General features: G+C 38.3%; 3 protein-coding genes across 3 annotated transcripts; 2 read left to right on the top strand and 1 right to left on the bottom strand.

Annotated features, from left to right (window-relative positions):
- Positions 1–2,026: 2,026 nt before the first annotated feature.
- LOC110065462 (uncharacterized) lies at positions 2,027–4,387 on the bottom strand. Its single transcript, XM_020772606.2, has 2 exons — positions 4,317–4,387; positions 2,027–2,989 (listed from the first exon to the last, which is right to left on the bottom strand). Exons 1-2 carry the CDS (start codon positions 4,362–4,364, stop codon positions 2,108–2,110), a joined length of 930 nt encoding a protein of 309 aa, XP_020628265.2. The 5' UTR covers positions 4,365–4,387; the 3' UTR covers positions 2,027–2,107.
- Positions 4,388–4,431: 44 nt separating this feature from the next.
- On the top strand, positions 4,432–17,204 carry LOC110065487 (argininosuccinate lyase-like). Its single transcript, XM_089293891.1, has 20 exons — positions 4,432–4,620; positions 4,824–4,931; positions 5,378–5,464; positions 5,739–5,822; positions 5,998–6,054; positions 6,160–6,176; positions 7,483–7,563; positions 7,820–7,859; positions 7,984–8,021; positions 9,600–9,677; positions 11,553–11,605; positions 11,931–12,036; positions 12,154–12,225; positions 12,740–12,824; positions 12,938–12,964; positions 13,757–13,789; positions 14,273–14,356; positions 15,071–15,151; positions 15,695–15,801; positions 16,301–17,204. The coding sequence occupies exons 1-20, from the start codon at positions 4,603–4,605 to the stop codon at positions 16,458–16,460; spliced, it is 1,416 nt and encodes a 471-aa protein (XP_089150017.1). The 5' UTR covers positions 4,432–4,602; the 3' UTR covers positions 16,461–17,204.
- LOC149108614 (uncharacterized) lies at positions 10,334–11,340 on the top strand. Its single transcript, XM_089293687.1, has one exon. The coding sequence runs from the start codon at positions 10,334–10,336 to the stop codon at positions 10,991–10,993; it is 660 nt and encodes a 219-aa protein (XP_089149813.1). The 3' UTR covers positions 10,994–11,340.
- Positions 17,205–17,332: the final 128 nt, after the last annotated feature.

Genomic DNA, 17,332 nt, shown 5'->3' with positions numbered 1-17,332 from the left:
CCCAATGTCTGAGTTGATTGGCATTTCAATTCCCGCTAACTCAAACAGTGATCAGACGATTACACGAGGCAATAAACCATTTATTAGCTTCGTCACTGACTATTTGGAGTTCACATCCATAGTACAAACATTCACCCCCCTCACAACGAAGAGCTCTGTTTATTTTTGGACGCCTGGAGTTACAATGTAAATATTGGGACCGAAAAAAATTAAAACGCTTTTTTAAAGCTTAAATTTTATCCAAAATAAAACTTGCCTGACTTTTTAATTTTCGTGTGATTTAGTTAAGGAAAAGCAACCGATCAACGATTTTGCAGGGTTAGTTTTACGTGAAAGCAGTGAATAAAGCAAGCTGTTTAAGCAGTCTTAAAGTTCTTTCGTTTAACATTTCTCGACAACAGGATCAAATATGAGCCACGAAATCCCGACCCAAGTCAACCCTGAAGACATCTCGATTGGGTGAAGTTGTCCTTCTAGATAACGAAACTTAAATCAAGTCTAAGATATCCTTTAGGGCAATCCCGGTTTTTCCTCCGTCGAACATCACCCAACCCATCCGATTTGGGCGTTTTCAGTAAAAAATTATTTCACGAAAGGTATAAATGATGAAGTCAAATGGTTTTTCATTTTTAACTGACCTGTAAAATATACATTGTGAGACCATTATCTTTGCCAGTTTCACGGTCAAGGAAAATGAATACTGCAAGGTTCCATTTGATTTCTACCACGAAATCGATAACCTGAATTTAACCATCTTCTCGAGTTGCTCTGATCTACCCAAGGACAAGGCTGAAATTCAGGCTATGCCCAGGCTCCAAGAGGGCCTCCTAGTTCCAGGCTCCTCGGGGTTTTGGCATTTTGCCTGGAGAAGGCGCCTTCTACTCCGATCCGACTGACCGACCCAACTTCAACGCTAAAATGTTTTTTTTTAAGGACGTTCGCGTGAAGATTTTCCAGTCGATAGATTTTTTCTAAATTTCTACTGCAGTCAGAAAATGAGTTACTTGTGTTAGAAATGCAAAAAAATTGAGGGTCACCGACTTTGTTTCAGAGATAAAACGTGTGGAAAACTACCCTGATTTTGAAAAATTGGCGCACGTAATTCAGCAGGGTCTACAGAGGTTTATAGTTAAAAATATCGAAGGTTATAGTTAAAAATGTAGAAGTGGGTATGTTCGGTAAATAATCTCAAATGTTGCCAACGTTTTTACTGAGGCATTTGAAACCGCCGCACAAAAACGAAGAGCTAAAAATTACGGAATTCGATGGTGCATCTTGCAAAAAATTCAAACTTCTAATCGATATATTTTCATTTTTTCGTTAAACGTAGAAACTCGCCAGAGAAAATGATCCATCAAAAGAGAAATAGGGGTCACCGAACGTCCAAGATCGTTAAATCCAGGCAAAGCTATAGCAATATATATACAATATACCTGATATACCCAATCGTACCTTTTTGGTACACTTCGGCGGCATATCAGGCGACGTTGATCGAGCCCTCGTTCGTATTCTGGCGAGATGTAGTCAAGCCAAAATACATGGCGAGACCAGACGAGCCTGGTATGCCGTACCTTGGGTGCCAAAGGGTTTTTGTTTGTTTTCACGGCGAAGTTGCGATTGTGAACGGCGAAACCACGTTCACCACGAAAGCAAAAAAAAAAAAAAACACCCTCTGGCACCCAGGGTAGATATGTCGTCCAAGAGTACTAAAAAGGTACGATTACGTATTTACCGCACCCAAATTCGGCTAAGCATGATATCGTAGCCATATCAGCTCAGTGACTTGATATAGCAGGATATCAGGACAGTAGACACGGCTTGTGATTGGCTGATTGTGAGAATGGCTTCCCTAATGAGAAGAATTGTTGTTGGTAACTGACGTTTCGATAAACTGAACCGAAGTCATGTTTTAAGTCAAGTGGACTTCAACTTCAACTTCAACTTCACTTTGGAAGTGGACAGTGTGAAAAGACAGTGGACAGTGTAAAAGGCGAGTGGTCTTTTCTCCACCAAAATAAAACACAACTTTATGTTCGTTTCTTTTCACTTTTATTAAAACTGGTATATCTTGGCAGGTTTAATCAAATAAAAATAACACGAAATCGCTTCACTTCTGTGGTTTTCTTTTCAGTTTTGGAACCGGCGCATTGGGATTTTCTCCTTTGTAAAACTCTTTTAACAATTCCACAGCAGTGCTGGCTAAAATGCCGGGGATGCACTCAAATGGTTTTCCTAAAGCGCTCCATGGGTTTTTCTTGACGTTCTCTGACTTTGACTGGGTTCTACTGCATCCTGAGAATCTTGAAGGGCCTGTACCGGGCTGCTTTGTGAGAAACGTTGCCGAGTTTTCCGCCTCATGGGGCAGAATTATCTGAGGAGATCCTAAAGAAGTGTTCGTGGAACTATTCTTTGAAATGCAATCAACTGGTATTATGGCATTAGCTGAGCTTCCCTGTGCAACACCTGATGAAGTGTCAATAAATGTGCTCCACGAGGTAGAACATGGCAATTTGTGAGTGAAATGTGTTTCAGGAGAAGTCAGAGGTGAGTCCATAGAAGACTTGACGAACTGTTCATTTACAGTACACTCTGATGGCTTTCCAGCACAATTTAAGGACGTTTCCTGTGGAACTCGTAGAGTACTTATGGAGTATTCGTCTGTGTGAATGTTCAAAATGGAACCACATCCTCCAAATCGTTCGTTTGCACAGCCAAACACTACTTTGGGAACACCCAAATATCTCAAAGCCGCTGAACACATGATGCAAGGCTCAACCGTCACATAAAGACAACACCCTCTCAAAACTTCCTCAAAACAGAGACATTGCCTTTCACACCACAACTTCACTTGATCAAAGGCCACTAGTTCTGCATGTCTTGTTGCATTTTTTGTTTCATTTACCTCATTTCGTCCTGTTCCAATAATTTGGTTTTTGTACACCATTATGCATCCGACGGGTACCTCGCCCTTTTTCAGAGCATCTTTTGCCTTTTAAGGAATAGAATTGCGAACATGAGAAAAGACTTCAAAAAGGATATATTTAATTGTATAGGTAGGTTTTTGTCATTGATGGATTGCCCTCACAAGGACCTAAATTAAATGTAGCAAAATTACAACCTACTCTTTAGATAGATATTATTATCATTTATTGAAAACTGGATCATTGAACAATATAATGCAATTCAAGAGCTTTCATTGCCTTAGCCATCATGGTATATTTAACAATTAAACCACGCTCTACAAATGTGGTAAGTGTATACATAATTTTTTGGGGCATATTTTTATTTCTATTACATTTTAGTTTTCTATATTTTGGGGGCATTTTTAATAAAACAATTATTCCACTCAAGCTTGTTAAATAAGCTACGCACTTTGTTGGCTTTCCATAATCTTATATTCAAGAAGAAGAACAGTAATTGTTTTAAAAATATACACTTTATTAACTTGTCTTAATGTAGGCACTTTCATGGCTATTTTAGATGATTTCAAACTGCAGGCCTTTTTCTGCAGGGGAATGGAAGAGGGTCCAGTTTTTTGCAGGGGTTGGTTGGGGGTAGGGGTTGTTGATCTCTTGGCTAATCACCCAGCCCTGGTGGTTTGTCCAGGAGCTTCCCGACCACAGAATGAATCTCCTGGTCTTTCTGAATTACAAATCTCTGGGATACGCATGTAGTTTCCCACTGATTTTGCCCAGATTTAGGCACTTTTGGATGCGATTTTGAATGTTTATGGGACTTATTTTTTGACAGCCAGCAATTTCTATGCATCGAGAAGACATAAGCTTACCTACAAACAAAATCCAGCATCATTCTCTGCATCTAGAGTACACACTGTGTCTTCAAGCTTAGTTAATTTTCTAGCCAAAAAAAGGTAAGCCTGGTCCTCACTTGCAATGCAAGCATAAGCATAAGTGCAAGCATTACGGCCTAGTTGGGACGGCTGTGGCACAAGCTTAATTTTAGGCCTTCTGTTTCTGTTGCTGTTATGTTCAGTGAGGGCATGGTCGGCATAAAGTGCTCGCTCATTGGCTGAAAGTCTGTCGCTTATGGATGCTTATGCTTATACCAACCGTGTCCCCACTGGACATAACAGCGACATAAGCATAAGAAATACGCAAGCTTTCGATACCCTTATGCTTTATATGTCCGCCCTTCCCTTCTAGCGCATAAACTTCTTTTATGCTTATGCTTGTGCTTATGAGGACCGGGCCTTAGGGACGTCTCTTGAACTATTTTCAGAAATGCCTGTTTTGATTACAACTGCAATTGGCTACTCTCATTAAGGATACTTAAGCTACAGATGTCGATTTTCTCACCAAATTTAACGCGGATTCCATCCACTTTTCATCCTGGCTGTCCGCCATCTTGTTGGATTCCAGTCCTCTCTCTACCTATTTTTCTCAATTCTGCGGGCTCATAAACAAAGTCTCGTGACACGTGAGACACGTGAAGTTGAACCAGGAGAGTGGAATTGACTTTGTTCATCAGTTGCTTCCTGCTCTCTACTTCCTTTTTCTCTTGTTCCTGTTTTTCTGTGAAAGGAAGTTGACATTGGAACAAAGAATTCCAAACGTTAAGGTTGTTTTAGCGGACGGCGTTGAAATGGCGAATGCAGAAGATGTAAGATGACTTAAACTTAGAATTAATTTAGAAAGATAACTTATTTTATAAGCTTAAGTATGTATTTACGAATTGTTTTATTTGTATTTTAGTTCGCTCTATGCATTCCATAAAATAAGCAATTTACAAGATATATTTTTAAAAGGTTTGATCTGGATTTGCGATCACTATCTTAAAGATAATTAATGTCGTTTCTTAACCAGGGAAGAAAGCTGTGGGGTGGACGTTTCACTGGAAAAGTGGATCCAGAGATGGATAAATTTAACGCCTCCATTGGTTTTGATAAAAGAATGTGGAAGGAAGACATCGTGGTAATGATAGAAATACTAAGTGTTATCTATACAAGTCAATAAAGGATGTCTTATCGCCTTTGATGATCATAAGATTTATCCCAACCTCGTCAGACAGATCAGAGGTCCAGTCATCTACGATTCAATAAGCCATTAATGACTCACTGGTGAAATTGTACTCCATATATGTACATACCCCATGGAAGATCATTGGAAATTCTGAGGGAGGGGGTGGTCTCAAAATCCCAAAATGTAAAGGAAAGTGTGACGCTAAACCGGAATTTCAAGGGAGGGGGGTGGGGGTGGGGAGTTTAAACCATAAAACCCTTCATAAGCAGAGTCTGAACATTTTCTGGAACAAAATATAATAATCATATTTATACCCCTTTGAAATTATTATGCACCAGTTAAATTGTATTTAAATATTTTCTTTTATTTCACTTACTAAATGCTTTCTTTGCCAAAAGGGAAGTGAAGCATATGTCAAAGGAATAGAGCAGGCTGGTTTGGTCACCAATGATGAAATGAAGGAAATCCTGAGTGGTCTAGAAAAGGTCAGTGGGCATAAGATGTGACATGTGACCTTTTCAACGCGTTGAAGTAAAGTTCTGTTTCTTGAGAGGTGTGTTCAGATGATTGACTTCAGCAAAACCCAAAACTGTCGACTGAGCAGAGTTCATGTTGTATTGAAAGGTGCAATAACGATGAAACAAAAATTGTCAGAATTCATAAGTAAATTTTGTAACTGTTTTAGTACAAGTTTCATTGTTCACTACAATTGATAAAACTAATTTTGTTTGAGTCAGTATGCTTTGCATTCATCCTCAGGTTAAGGAAGAGTGGGCTAGTGGAAGTTTCATTCTTCACCCTTCAGATGAAGACATTCACACAGCGAATGAGAGAAGATTGAAGGTAATTATGCTGGAAATTCAGAGGGAGGGGTGGGAGGGGGGGTCTCAAATGCAAAAATTGGTGAAGGAAAGTATGAAGCCAAACTGAAATTTCTAGAGTGGTCTGGGGTGGAGTTCCAAACTGAGAAATGTTTGGAGAGGGGGTATTACTTATCAGAAGCTATTTGTTTTTATAGGAAATCATTGGAAGTGTTGGTGGTAAACTTCATACTGGCAGAAGTAGAAATGACCAGGTATGTTAGCACTGCCCTGCTATGAAGTATTAAATACCTGATACTTATAAAAGTGTCACTGATAGCATGCCTATTAATCTTTAAAATTTCTTTTTCTTTTTAAAGGCTCAAGTGGATGCAAGGTAAGAGAATGGAGTCAGCGATTGGTTCCTAAAAAAGATACCACTCTACAAAACACTCCTTCTTTTCAAAGTTTATTTAACAGTCGTTTTCACATATATCAATCATCGTATTACTTGTGAGGGTGGCTTCCAATAAGATTTTTGAAGAACTACTGTTACCAACCAACCCTTGATGTGATAAAACACTGTCGTTATAAATTCCAAGGGGCTTGGGAGAGTGGTGTTGAAGATTACTGTCATGAACTCCCAATATTACTTATTTACTTATTCAGTATGTATTGATTATTTGTAAGAGGAAAATAGTTGCTAAACTTGGTTCACCTGTTCATATTAACCTGTGTATTTGAGTCAAGATTGGTGTTCAGTGCTCTAAGCAATTTACAGCTTAAATGTGGATTATGTTCTGAAATGCCAATACACTGCAGAACCTTTTTAATCTAGTCACTAGCAGGCCACAAAAATCTGGCTTAACATAGGTTGGTGGAATTTAAGGGGTTCTTATTAAATAAGGAAATGACTTATTGAAGGTTTTTTTGGGTGTCTGGAAAACCCGAATAGCGAATAGTGAATAGTCGCAAATAGTGAATAGCAAATAGCCCCAAATAGTGCAAATACAATGGTGCGAATAGTGGTGAACAGTCGCGAAAAGTGGTGTATAGTGATGAATAGTTGTCAGTAGTCACTGCTTTAGATCTAATATCCTGCATTAATTAATTATCCAAATAAGCAACAGAATTTCAGTGAATTTATTACCTTTTCTTCTCCAGACTCAGGCTAGGACTGACCATCGCTGACATTAAGAATACACAAAACACAAGGATAACCTAATAAAGATGTATTTACACTTTTTCAGTGGTTAAAATAGAAAAAATTATGATTAGAAACACCTTCTGTCCTGATAAGCGTCTGTGCTTTTTAGCAGGAAAATCCCATCCTATGTTGTTGCGAGGTTGACTGCAAGATACTGGGTATCCTATTTGCTACAATTTGCCACTATTTGCTACTATTCAAGACTGTTCGCCACTATTCGCACTATTCGAGACTATTTGCACTATTCATACTATTTGTTATTCGGGACTATTCGCTGTTCACTATTCGTGACTATTTGCTATTTGGGTTTTCCAGACACCCGGTTTTTTTGGTCCAAAATAAAATGGCCATAACAACCAGGAGACTGTATTGACGGGATGGCTTCAGGGCAGGGTTGCAGTGAAATGTCAACCATTTATATAGGCATGCAGTAGGTGCAAAGTGTATGGCTGTTGTCTCTTGGCACTCGTAACATTTATTCTCTCACTCAATGCAGGTTGTGGCTGAAGAATGAAATCCAAACTCTCCATTCACTGTTGCTTGAGTTGATCAAAGCTTTTATTACAAGAGCTAAAGTGTAAGTTCGCATAATTCTGTTACTAGCCTGTCCTGTGTCACTTGAATATCAGATGCTAATTTAACACCAGTTTGAAAGAAAATGAAAAATAACACAACTTCATGCCCAATACACAAAGCTTTTAATGGTAAAAACAAGTATATCTATGCATTACAGACCTATATTATAGTAATGAGCTCCCAGACAGGCTGCAATAATTAAGAATCAGTACCTTTAGTCTGTTATCTAATTTCAGTTTGACTTTTGTGTTTTGTAGCGAGATTGACATTCTGATGCCTGGTTATACTCATTTGCAGGTAAGAGATTCTTTTCATATTTTATCAGAAATATTTGACTGTTTTGAAATTGTCACTTCCTGTCCAGTACCCAGATTAATTGTTTTCAATTGTCGTTTTTTTGCATGTTGTTTCTTTTTTCAAGCGTGCTCAACCTATCAGATGGAGTCACTGGCTCTTGAGGTACTGTTTAATAAATTTTATGACGAAGTAGGGACTGATGGATGAGTGATAAAAACAGACATTTCTTTTCTAAGAAATATCCTAATCTCCCACAAGAGCACTAGAGATCCAAAACATTCTATAATGCTGATGATGTGAGAACACAGTGATGGGTGTGGTGTGTGGGATTGCTTGTTGTAGGGTTATCATTTCTGTGAGTCAGCAAAAGCAATCAGGGTGATGCATGGACTGGATAGTATTTGTCAACATCTTGATCAACACTCGATCAATATCTCCATCAACACTCAATCGACATTCAGTCGACAGCTGGTTGATAGTTGGCAGAGTGTCGACCGACTCATATGTATCAATCTACACTAGATGTCGACACTAGAGTCTGCAAAAATCAGTTGACTCTCAACTGACTGTCAACCGAAATGTTGATCGAGTATCGATGGAGATGTCAATCAAGTGTTGATTGAGATTTTGATAGAGTGTTGATTGAGGGTGTCAATCAACACGTGACCACAGATGTCTTTAGTACACATGATCCCATGGATAACTGTTGTCTGTCATCAATATGGAATCTTAACAGATGTCTCTGTTGCAAGGGTCGAAAATAAGTATGCAATAAAAGGCATCTGTTTTCTTAGGCTATCAGCACTTTACAAGAAAGTGTTAAATACTACATGTCTTTAATTAGCATTTTTTTTTGTACTCAAAGCATGCGAATAGCTATTGCTGTATACCCTCTGCACACATTACATGCCTAGGATGCAAGAATATCCCTATTCCAGTGTGCAAATAAACTTGCATCTGATAGCTGCTACAAGTAAAATTTTAAATTAATTAATCCTGCTACTGAAGTACATCATAGTTAGAGCTTGCCCACAGGGCAAAGTGCAGAAACTGGTTTACTTTGCACTCTGTCTTCATAGGCACATATGACATGCAAAGTGCCATAGCTGCATTATTTTTTGCAAATGTGTATTGCGCTCTTAGTGGAATATATGCTGAAACTGTATGATCCTAGGCCTGCAACGCATACAAAGCCCATAACTACATTGATGCCCCCCATCTAGTCATGCACTACAGAATGTATAGTGCTCTATCATTGATTTGATGCCATATTTAAAAGTCTGCATATGAGCCAACTGGCCCATCAGGCCGGTGCATATCTCTGGTTTCTATAACATGAAGCAACTAGGAATATTTGTAATCCCCCCCCCTGGATGGGATGCTAGTCTATCGCAGGGTTATATACTCCCCAGCACTAAGGTTACCGGTACCCATTTATATACCTTGGTGGAGAGAGGCACTGTGAGAGTAAACTGTCTTGTCCAAGAATGCAACACAATGTCCCCGGCCAGGGTTTGAACCTGGAGTGCTCAATCCGAAGTCAAGTGCACTAACCTTTGAGGCTACCATGCCTCCACAGAATCCTGCTTTGATCTTGCTATTTCTTGTTTGCTAGGCTGCATGTAGGAGTAAATAACTTTATAGGTCCAGTGGCAATAGGCTCACAGTTTAGTAGTGTAGGATATGTGCCAATGTTGTGCAGAAATTATGTTTAATAAAGACATTGTTGTTAACTTAAAGCTATACCTGGGCATTGAAGAGAGATTGCAAAAGACTGGAGGAGCTCTCTAAACGAGTTGATGTCAATCCTCTTGGAAGGTGGGAGTTTATTTGTCCCAAGTTGTAGTTGAAGTAAATATACTTTGGAGCAGAAATGTGTGACAATAAAGATAAACGGTAAAAGTTTGCGACGTTTCGACTGCTCCTTCGGTCATTATCAAGCAAGATGTAAGAAGTAAAATTTGCATAGATATATATAGCTACAAAGAGGTAAGAATGTGTGAAAATTATTAATGAAGTAAAAATATGTAAAAAGTATGTAAAAGAATTTACAAAGTAGTGCTTAAAACAATAAAAACATGAAAAATAATTAATAAAAAAAAGATTATTTAAAAACTTTCGCACGAATAGAGTCAGATTGTACATTGAGACTTGGTTTCAGTTCGTGAACAAAAAACATTTCAAAAATAAGACAGTCAAACTTGGTTGTACATTTCTTTAAAATCGAAAAGTTATTAGTAAGATCTTTAGGGGCCAAAGAATGTTCCTCGCGAAAATGTTTTCCAATTGATGATGATGGGTTTTTGTGCTCATTGACGCATTGGTGCAAGTGCCGGCATGTAAAACCAACATAACCTGCATCGCACAGGTCACATTTAAAATGGTACACAAGGGACTGTTGGTTAACGACTGGTGGCTTGACTTCATGTGATTTTAGGTCTCGCTCAATCTTGTGGCTGATGAAAACAGGTTGGATGGTGGTGTTTGTTTTCGTGCTAAGATCTTTCAGTTGCATGCGAAGAAAATCAGCTGAAGCTTGGTCTTTGAATGGTAGGTTCTCCCGTCTTGAATACCCAGATGACTTAATTAATTCAGCCATAACACGCTTCATTGCCATCAAAGTTTCTGAGCAACCTGTTCCTTCACCGACTGACAACAACAGTCCAGAGCCCGTTGGGATTGTCCTACCATTCAAAGACCAAGCTTCAGCTGATTTTCTTCGCACGCAACTGAAAGATCTTAGCACGAAAACAAACACCACCATCCAACCTGTTTTCATCAGCCACAAGATTGAGCGAGACCTAAAATCACGTGAAGTCAAGCCACCAGTCGTTAACCAACAGTCCCTTGTGTACCATTTTAAATGTGACCTGTGCGATGCAGGTTATGTTGGTTTTACGCGCCGGCACTTGCACCAATGCGTCAATGAGCACAAAAACCCATCGTCATCAATTGGAAAACATTTTCGCGAGGAACATTCTTTGGCCCCTAAAGATCTTACTAATAACTTTTCGATTTCAAAGAAATGTACAACCAAGTTTGACTGTCTTATTTTTGAAATGTTTTTTATTCACGAACTGAAACCAAGTCTCAATGTACAATCTGACTCTATTCGTGCGAAAGTTTTTAAATAATCTTTTTTTTATTAATTAGTTTTACATGTTTTTATTGTTTTAAGCACTACTTTGTAAATTCTTTTACATACTTTTTACATATTTTTACTTCATTAATAATTTTCACACATTCTTACCTCTTTGTAGCTATATATATCTATGCAAATTTTACTTCTTACATCTTGCTTGATAATGACCGAAGGAGCAGTCGAAACGTCGCAAACTTTTACCATTTATCTTTATTGTCAAATGTTTTAAAAAAAACCCTTACTGATGCAGAAATGTTTGTTTTAGTACAATTTCAGTCCAAGAAAAGGAGAAGGATCAAGGGTGGGAAACTGGGGGAAAGGGAAGAATTCCCCCCCCCCCTCCCCATAAAAGAAATCATTGTCAAGTTTTCCTTCATCCATAGATACTCTAGAGCAGTTGGGTGCAATTTATTGGCAACAAATAGTAATTTAAAAAAATAAACATCATCTATGCAACACGTTATAATATAATACATAAAGGTGTGTCTCACTTGTATTCATTATTTGATTATAATAAGGTTATTATATTTGTGTAATTTTATTTGTTGTAGCGGTGCCATTGCTGGAAATCCTTTCAATGTTGACCGCCAGTTTCTTGCCAAAGGTAAAATTATGGCTTATTAAAGGGTGCACAGCTTAAAACATGCCCTTACCTGTAATAGTAAGCTCTATAGTACATATATTGTTCTGGCTATAGCGCTCACTGGATTTCTCCCTAAGTCAGTTTTCCGTGTAATAAAATGAAGTCAAAATTGATGTTTCATGATGTCGTTAGGTGGTTTTATGCTATCCTTTAAAGCTTTCTGAGTTCATCAGATCGAAAAAGTAAATTTCCATTACAGCCTCCGTTCTGTCCAAGTCAGGAGGTGACCACTCTGTTAATTTTCACCCTGGGGTCCTTCAAATGGTATTATCAATCTGTCTTGCAGAGTTGAATTTCTCAGCTGTATCAGGTAACAGTATGGATGCAGTAGGAGACAGGGACTACATTGTGGAGTTTCTGTTCTGGGCTTCACTCCTGTCAACGCATCTCAGGTTTGGAATTAATCAAGAAAGTTAAACATTACAGTAGTGTTACTGATATCAGGTAGCTAGGACAGCTTGCATTGTAGAAACTTTCTCATACAGGTTTATGTATTTGCTCCTTTACAGTCGCTGGGCTGAAGATATGATTCTTTATTCCACCAAGGAGTTTGGTTTCATATCATTATCAGATGCCTACAGGTAAGCTGTTTCTAGCCACTCTTTGCTGAACCATTATACTTGTCATGTCATGTTCTCTCCCCGGGGGCACTCTCACATAAAAGACAGGGGTGCTCGTCGGAAATTTTGAAAGGAGCCCTTACGAGGTACCAAGATTTTGTTTTTTGGGGCGTGGCTTGATATTTTTTTTTTCACCCCTAGGAGGTCAGTACCAATTCTAAAACAACACATTATCTCCTGTCATATTTTTTTCGGCTCAATACCCTAAAAAATACCGGAAAGGCTCCCGCTGTGTACCTTTTAAGCCCGAAAACCCTACGAGGTACCAAAACCACGATGAGCACCCCCGTGCTTTTTGTTGGAGTCCCCCTCTAGGGTGATTCTTCCTTTTAAGAAAATAAATGTATAAAGATAGCTTAATAGTTACTGCTTAGTATTTTCTTGTTTAGGAAATTTAATTTTAAATCAGTTGGTACACTTAAAGAGAAAATTGTTAGATTAGTAAATGAGTAAATTAACTGTGCTTGCATTTCAGCACTGGAAGCAGTCTTATGCCACAGAAGAAAAATGCGGACAGTTTAGAGCTCATTCGAGGGAAATCAGGACGAATATTTGGTCGAGTAAGTGTTAAGTTTCAGTGAACACCTAGCCTTAGATTTCTTGGGGTTGTTTTTAAGAATCTTTGTAAATAATTTTTTTCACTTGAAATCGCCGCAATCTTTTTTCCTTGTAGTGTGCCGGCATGCAGATGACCTTGAAGGTATGAATGTTTTCATTTGAACTGTTAGTTTGTCTCATGGGGAAGTTTTGACTAAAATCAATGTGGCTCAAACCACTAACTAGGCTTCGAGATTTTGCGAGGCCCAGCCAGACGTTCTCATGAGTTGCGCAAAAGAGAGGGAAAAGTCGGGTAAGCCTACGGTAGATTAGTTTTGTGCATTACTTGCAAAAAATTTCGGTTGTTTTATTTTGGACGTTTAAATTTACGCCAACAAAACACGAATTAGACTAAAACAACATCTATGAAAATGATCGTTTTACTGCACCCTCAAGGTTTTAGAGATACACTGACAAGAAAATGACACGTATTCTATCAAGCCGTTACGCATCTCAAACAGTGTCTCAAGAGTTCGCTTCATAAAGGAACGTAAGAGCTTTGGCGCTATTTAAAAGTTATATACTGTACTTTCTGTACTGTAAATATTTCGGACGCCTATAAATTTCGGACGGTTATATTTTCGGACACTTTTTAGTCCGAAATTAAGATCGTCCGTTCCTGTTAGAAACAATAGATATGTATGATGTGTTTATTGAAATAAGGCGTTTAATGAGTCGGGTATTGTTAACTTCGAGCCAAAAGTTTTGTTTTTGCAAGTGAATATATGAAAGATCATATATTTGAACTGCGGAGAAAGATATGAAGACATGATTGATCATCGCAGTTATATACACAACTTAAGCAGTTGTGAAATTAAAGCCTGAAAAAAACTTCATAACTGTATATAACTGCGATGATCAATCATGTCGTCATAGTTTTGTTTTTATTTCGCAGGGAATACCGAGTACTTATAACAAAGATTTACAGGTTAGTTGATTGTTAGCATGTTGAAATGCTGTTTTAATGGCAGGAATATATGTGACAAAATAAAACAGCACATAAACAGAACTTATGACGTCGATAACTATCAAACAGCAACAACTTGGTCCGGTTACGTCACAACACACTCCATAAAATATTAGGAACTTGCTTAGTGTAGGTGTCGTATATTGGTACGTCTTTTTAGTCGAGCTAGAATACTTTGACACGTGAATAAAGTTGGATTGATTGATTGATTGGTCCACCGAAAACTGACTGAGCATAGTTTTCTCCAGAGGTGTTGCTTAGCAACACTGCATAATACCAATGACATCATGTTCACGTGATTACTTCTCATAACTTCTGTAAAGCTCTTCGTCCGGCTGCCTTATTCTTCAGTATGTCTTGAGCCGATTCGCTCCTTCAACGAATCAGCGCACGAAATTGTGACTGTATTTAGAACATTTGTTGAATCTCTCTTTGCTTTTGTAGGAAGATAAGGAGCCTCTGTTTGATGTATGCGACACATTGCGGGGTTTGCTTCAAGTGGCGACTGGAACTTTAATCACTCTTCAAGTAAGAGAATTCTGAACAATCTTCTTACTACTAAACTAATGACTGTCTTAAAACTAAACTACTGAAATAATTGAACAGAACGCCTCACACTGTTTTGCTACTTACAGGCCTTGGAAAGTGCAAACGCAACTGAGCCAAACTCATTCTACTTTTCTAAGAACCTAGCTTATTATTAAATTGCAGTTGTGAAAGGTAACTTAACCGCCGTGGAAAAAGTTGTAAGGTTGTCCATTCGCACTCTAGTGTGCGTTGGCACTTCGACAAAGGGCTATTGCTGGAAACGTTGGCTTTGTAAATTCGCTTCAGTTATACTTTTTAGTAATTTACTTCTGTAGGCACTTATATGTTTGAAGTTTCACTTTCCTGTCGACGCAGAACAACAGTTTCCCTAGAAACTCATCCCTTTTGAAGACAGGTTTGATAATGGAAATAATTCTTATAATTTCTATGATAACGATGATCTTAAACTTTCAATCTTGACAGTCTTGTAGATTGTCTTGACTCCTATGAAAAAGGCGCGAGCAAAAACGCGGGAAAAGTCACGCGAGATGGAAGACCAATAATTTTTTGCTTGTTTATAATTGGCTGAGAAGATGCGGCAAACATATGTATTTGACCGCTCAAAATCTTTTTTTTCCACGCCGCTTTTTCACTCTTGACGCAAAACTTACACTTGAAACTTAACGTCTTGTTATTTATTTCCATGATGATTAGGTTCACAAAGACAACATGTTAGCTGCACTGAGCCCTGACATGCTGGCCACAGATCTGGCTTACTATCTTGCACGGAAAGGGGTGTGTAGACCTATTTTTGAATGAGTTAGGCCACGTCCAGACTACGCCGGAGAAATTTAAAAACGGACCCATCGCTCCGAAAACGCATCAGACGTTTTCCGTCCACGCTACACCGGAGAAATTTGAAAACGCAACAATCACAGGTCATTTTGGATTTGTGTTTGAGAAAAACTTGGTCAGGGAAATCACATTATCATCGTGACGTCATCGTTTTCGAAAAGCTCCGTTTTCAAAATGTTTTCCATCCACACTGAAACGCAAAACCGGCGTTTTCAAGTTCCTCCGGTTTGAAGAGCGTTGTTGAAAAGCTCCTTTTTCGGTCCGTAGAAATAAAGTTGAGTTTTCAAATTTCTTCGGCGCATTGTGGATGGGCCTTAGATCTGTACTCGAGACTTGAGCACTCAGTCGGCGAATTTCACCGAAGGGAAGAACGTTTGAAGATCGCCGGATACCTGCTTGATGTACTTGTGAAAGACATAATTTTAGAGTACACTGATTTGTGCTCGATTAAAAGATGCACAACATTACAAACCATATTTTCAGGTTCCATTCCGTGAAGCTCATGGTTTGTCCGGTGCTGCAGTTCATGTCGCAGAAACCAAAGGCTGTCCGTTGAACTCACTCACTCTGGAGGACTTGAAGCAAGTCAGGTGAGCTTCAAGGTTTCAAGCTGAAAGCTTAAGTTATCCTTACTACGCGCTATACATTTACTGTAATAAAGTTCTGAGAACTTGGGCGTATGCCAATTTTGACGGGACGGTTTCGAGCAATTTAGGTGAGCTGCAAGGTCTCTTGTGAAAGTTTAAGTTCTCCTTACTACGCGCCATACATTAACTGTTATTAGGTTCTGAGAATTTGTGATATTTTGACAGAGCAGTTTCGAGCGTGGTTGGTTAAGGGATTTATGGTGGGATTTTGTGATTGAAAAACGCTGTAGAATCTATATCCAGTCCAATACTTGGAAACTACTGAACTGGCAGTGAAGGGTACTCTGACTGGCGGATTTTAGTTGTATTAGTCGTGTAATAAGATTAGATACATGCAGTGTTTTGTCCGAGAATGGCCAGTGGTCAATGCCTGAGCCTCACACCGCTGGAGTCGCAGTTTTGTTAGTTTGTTGACGCGTTTTTGTTTCTTGTTTGTTCATAGCCCACTCTTTGAAGAAGATGTGAGTAAAGTGTGGGATTATGAACACAGTGTGGAACAATATTCAGCTGAAGGAGGGACAGCTAAGAGCTCTGTGGAGAAACAAATCAGTAAACTACAGGAGTGGTTGGATTATTACGGAGAAAACAAACTTACAGCTTGATCATATTCAATTAATTGCAATTTGAGATAGTCAGGATCTTATCTCTCCTTATAATTGTAATATATTGTCAGGTACAGATTGTTCATTTTGAAGTTAAGATTCAAAAGTAAACTGAAAGAATATCGTGAACACTATTTTTCTTTAGGGAATTGAAACCTACCCTAAATGATAATGTTAGCAGCGAAAAGCTTTATCTTTACTGATTAGTTTGCATGGAGTATTTTTTCAGCTTTTGCCCTTGTTATTGTTTATAAGGTACTTATCTTTAAAATTTAGTTGTTACTTCTATTCTCAACGGTCACTTCTGAAGATGTATGTCGAAACATACGAAACGTCAAGTTAAATGATAAAGTTTTGTTTTTGTTTCAAACAATGCGTTTTATTGTCATGTTTCTCACTGCAGTTTGTGTGTTATTTCTTGTTAAACTGAAAGAAACTTGATATTTTTAGCCGGGCTTATATGTATTTATATTTTAATGAAATGATAACATATTGACAGATTTTAAAACGAAAGTATAGTTTTAAATAAAAATGAGATATACGGTACCTGTAAGTTATAATTTAAATGTACGTAATTTACGTTGTAATATTATTGTTGTTGTTGGTACATGTACAGCCTGGGCTAAATTAGTTTGTTATTTGATTTTCGTTGAGGAGTCATTAAAAGTATTTAACGAGCTGTTCATGGCATCTTGAAAAGATACTAATAAAAAACAACGTTCAATAAAGTGACAAATTGTGAAAGCGTTACATCTAATAAATGTTTTCGCTGAGTGAATTTCAGTATTGCGGAATAAATTATTTAGTAACAGAAAACGTCAATTTTGTTTTTCTCCAGTCTAGGTAAGAAAATCCGCGCCCTTCGACCTTTT

This window comes from Orbicella faveolata, unplaced genomic scaffold (assembly GCF_042242905.1).
Source record: "Orbicella faveolata isolate gen_17 unplaced genomic scaffold, um_ofav_v1 contig_25, whole genome shotgun sequence".
Classification (NCBI taxonomy): domain Eukaryota; kingdom Metazoa; phylum Cnidaria; class Anthozoa; order Scleractinia; family Merulinidae; genus Orbicella; species Orbicella faveolata.
This window is presented reverse-complemented; position numbering and strand designations above follow the sequence as displayed.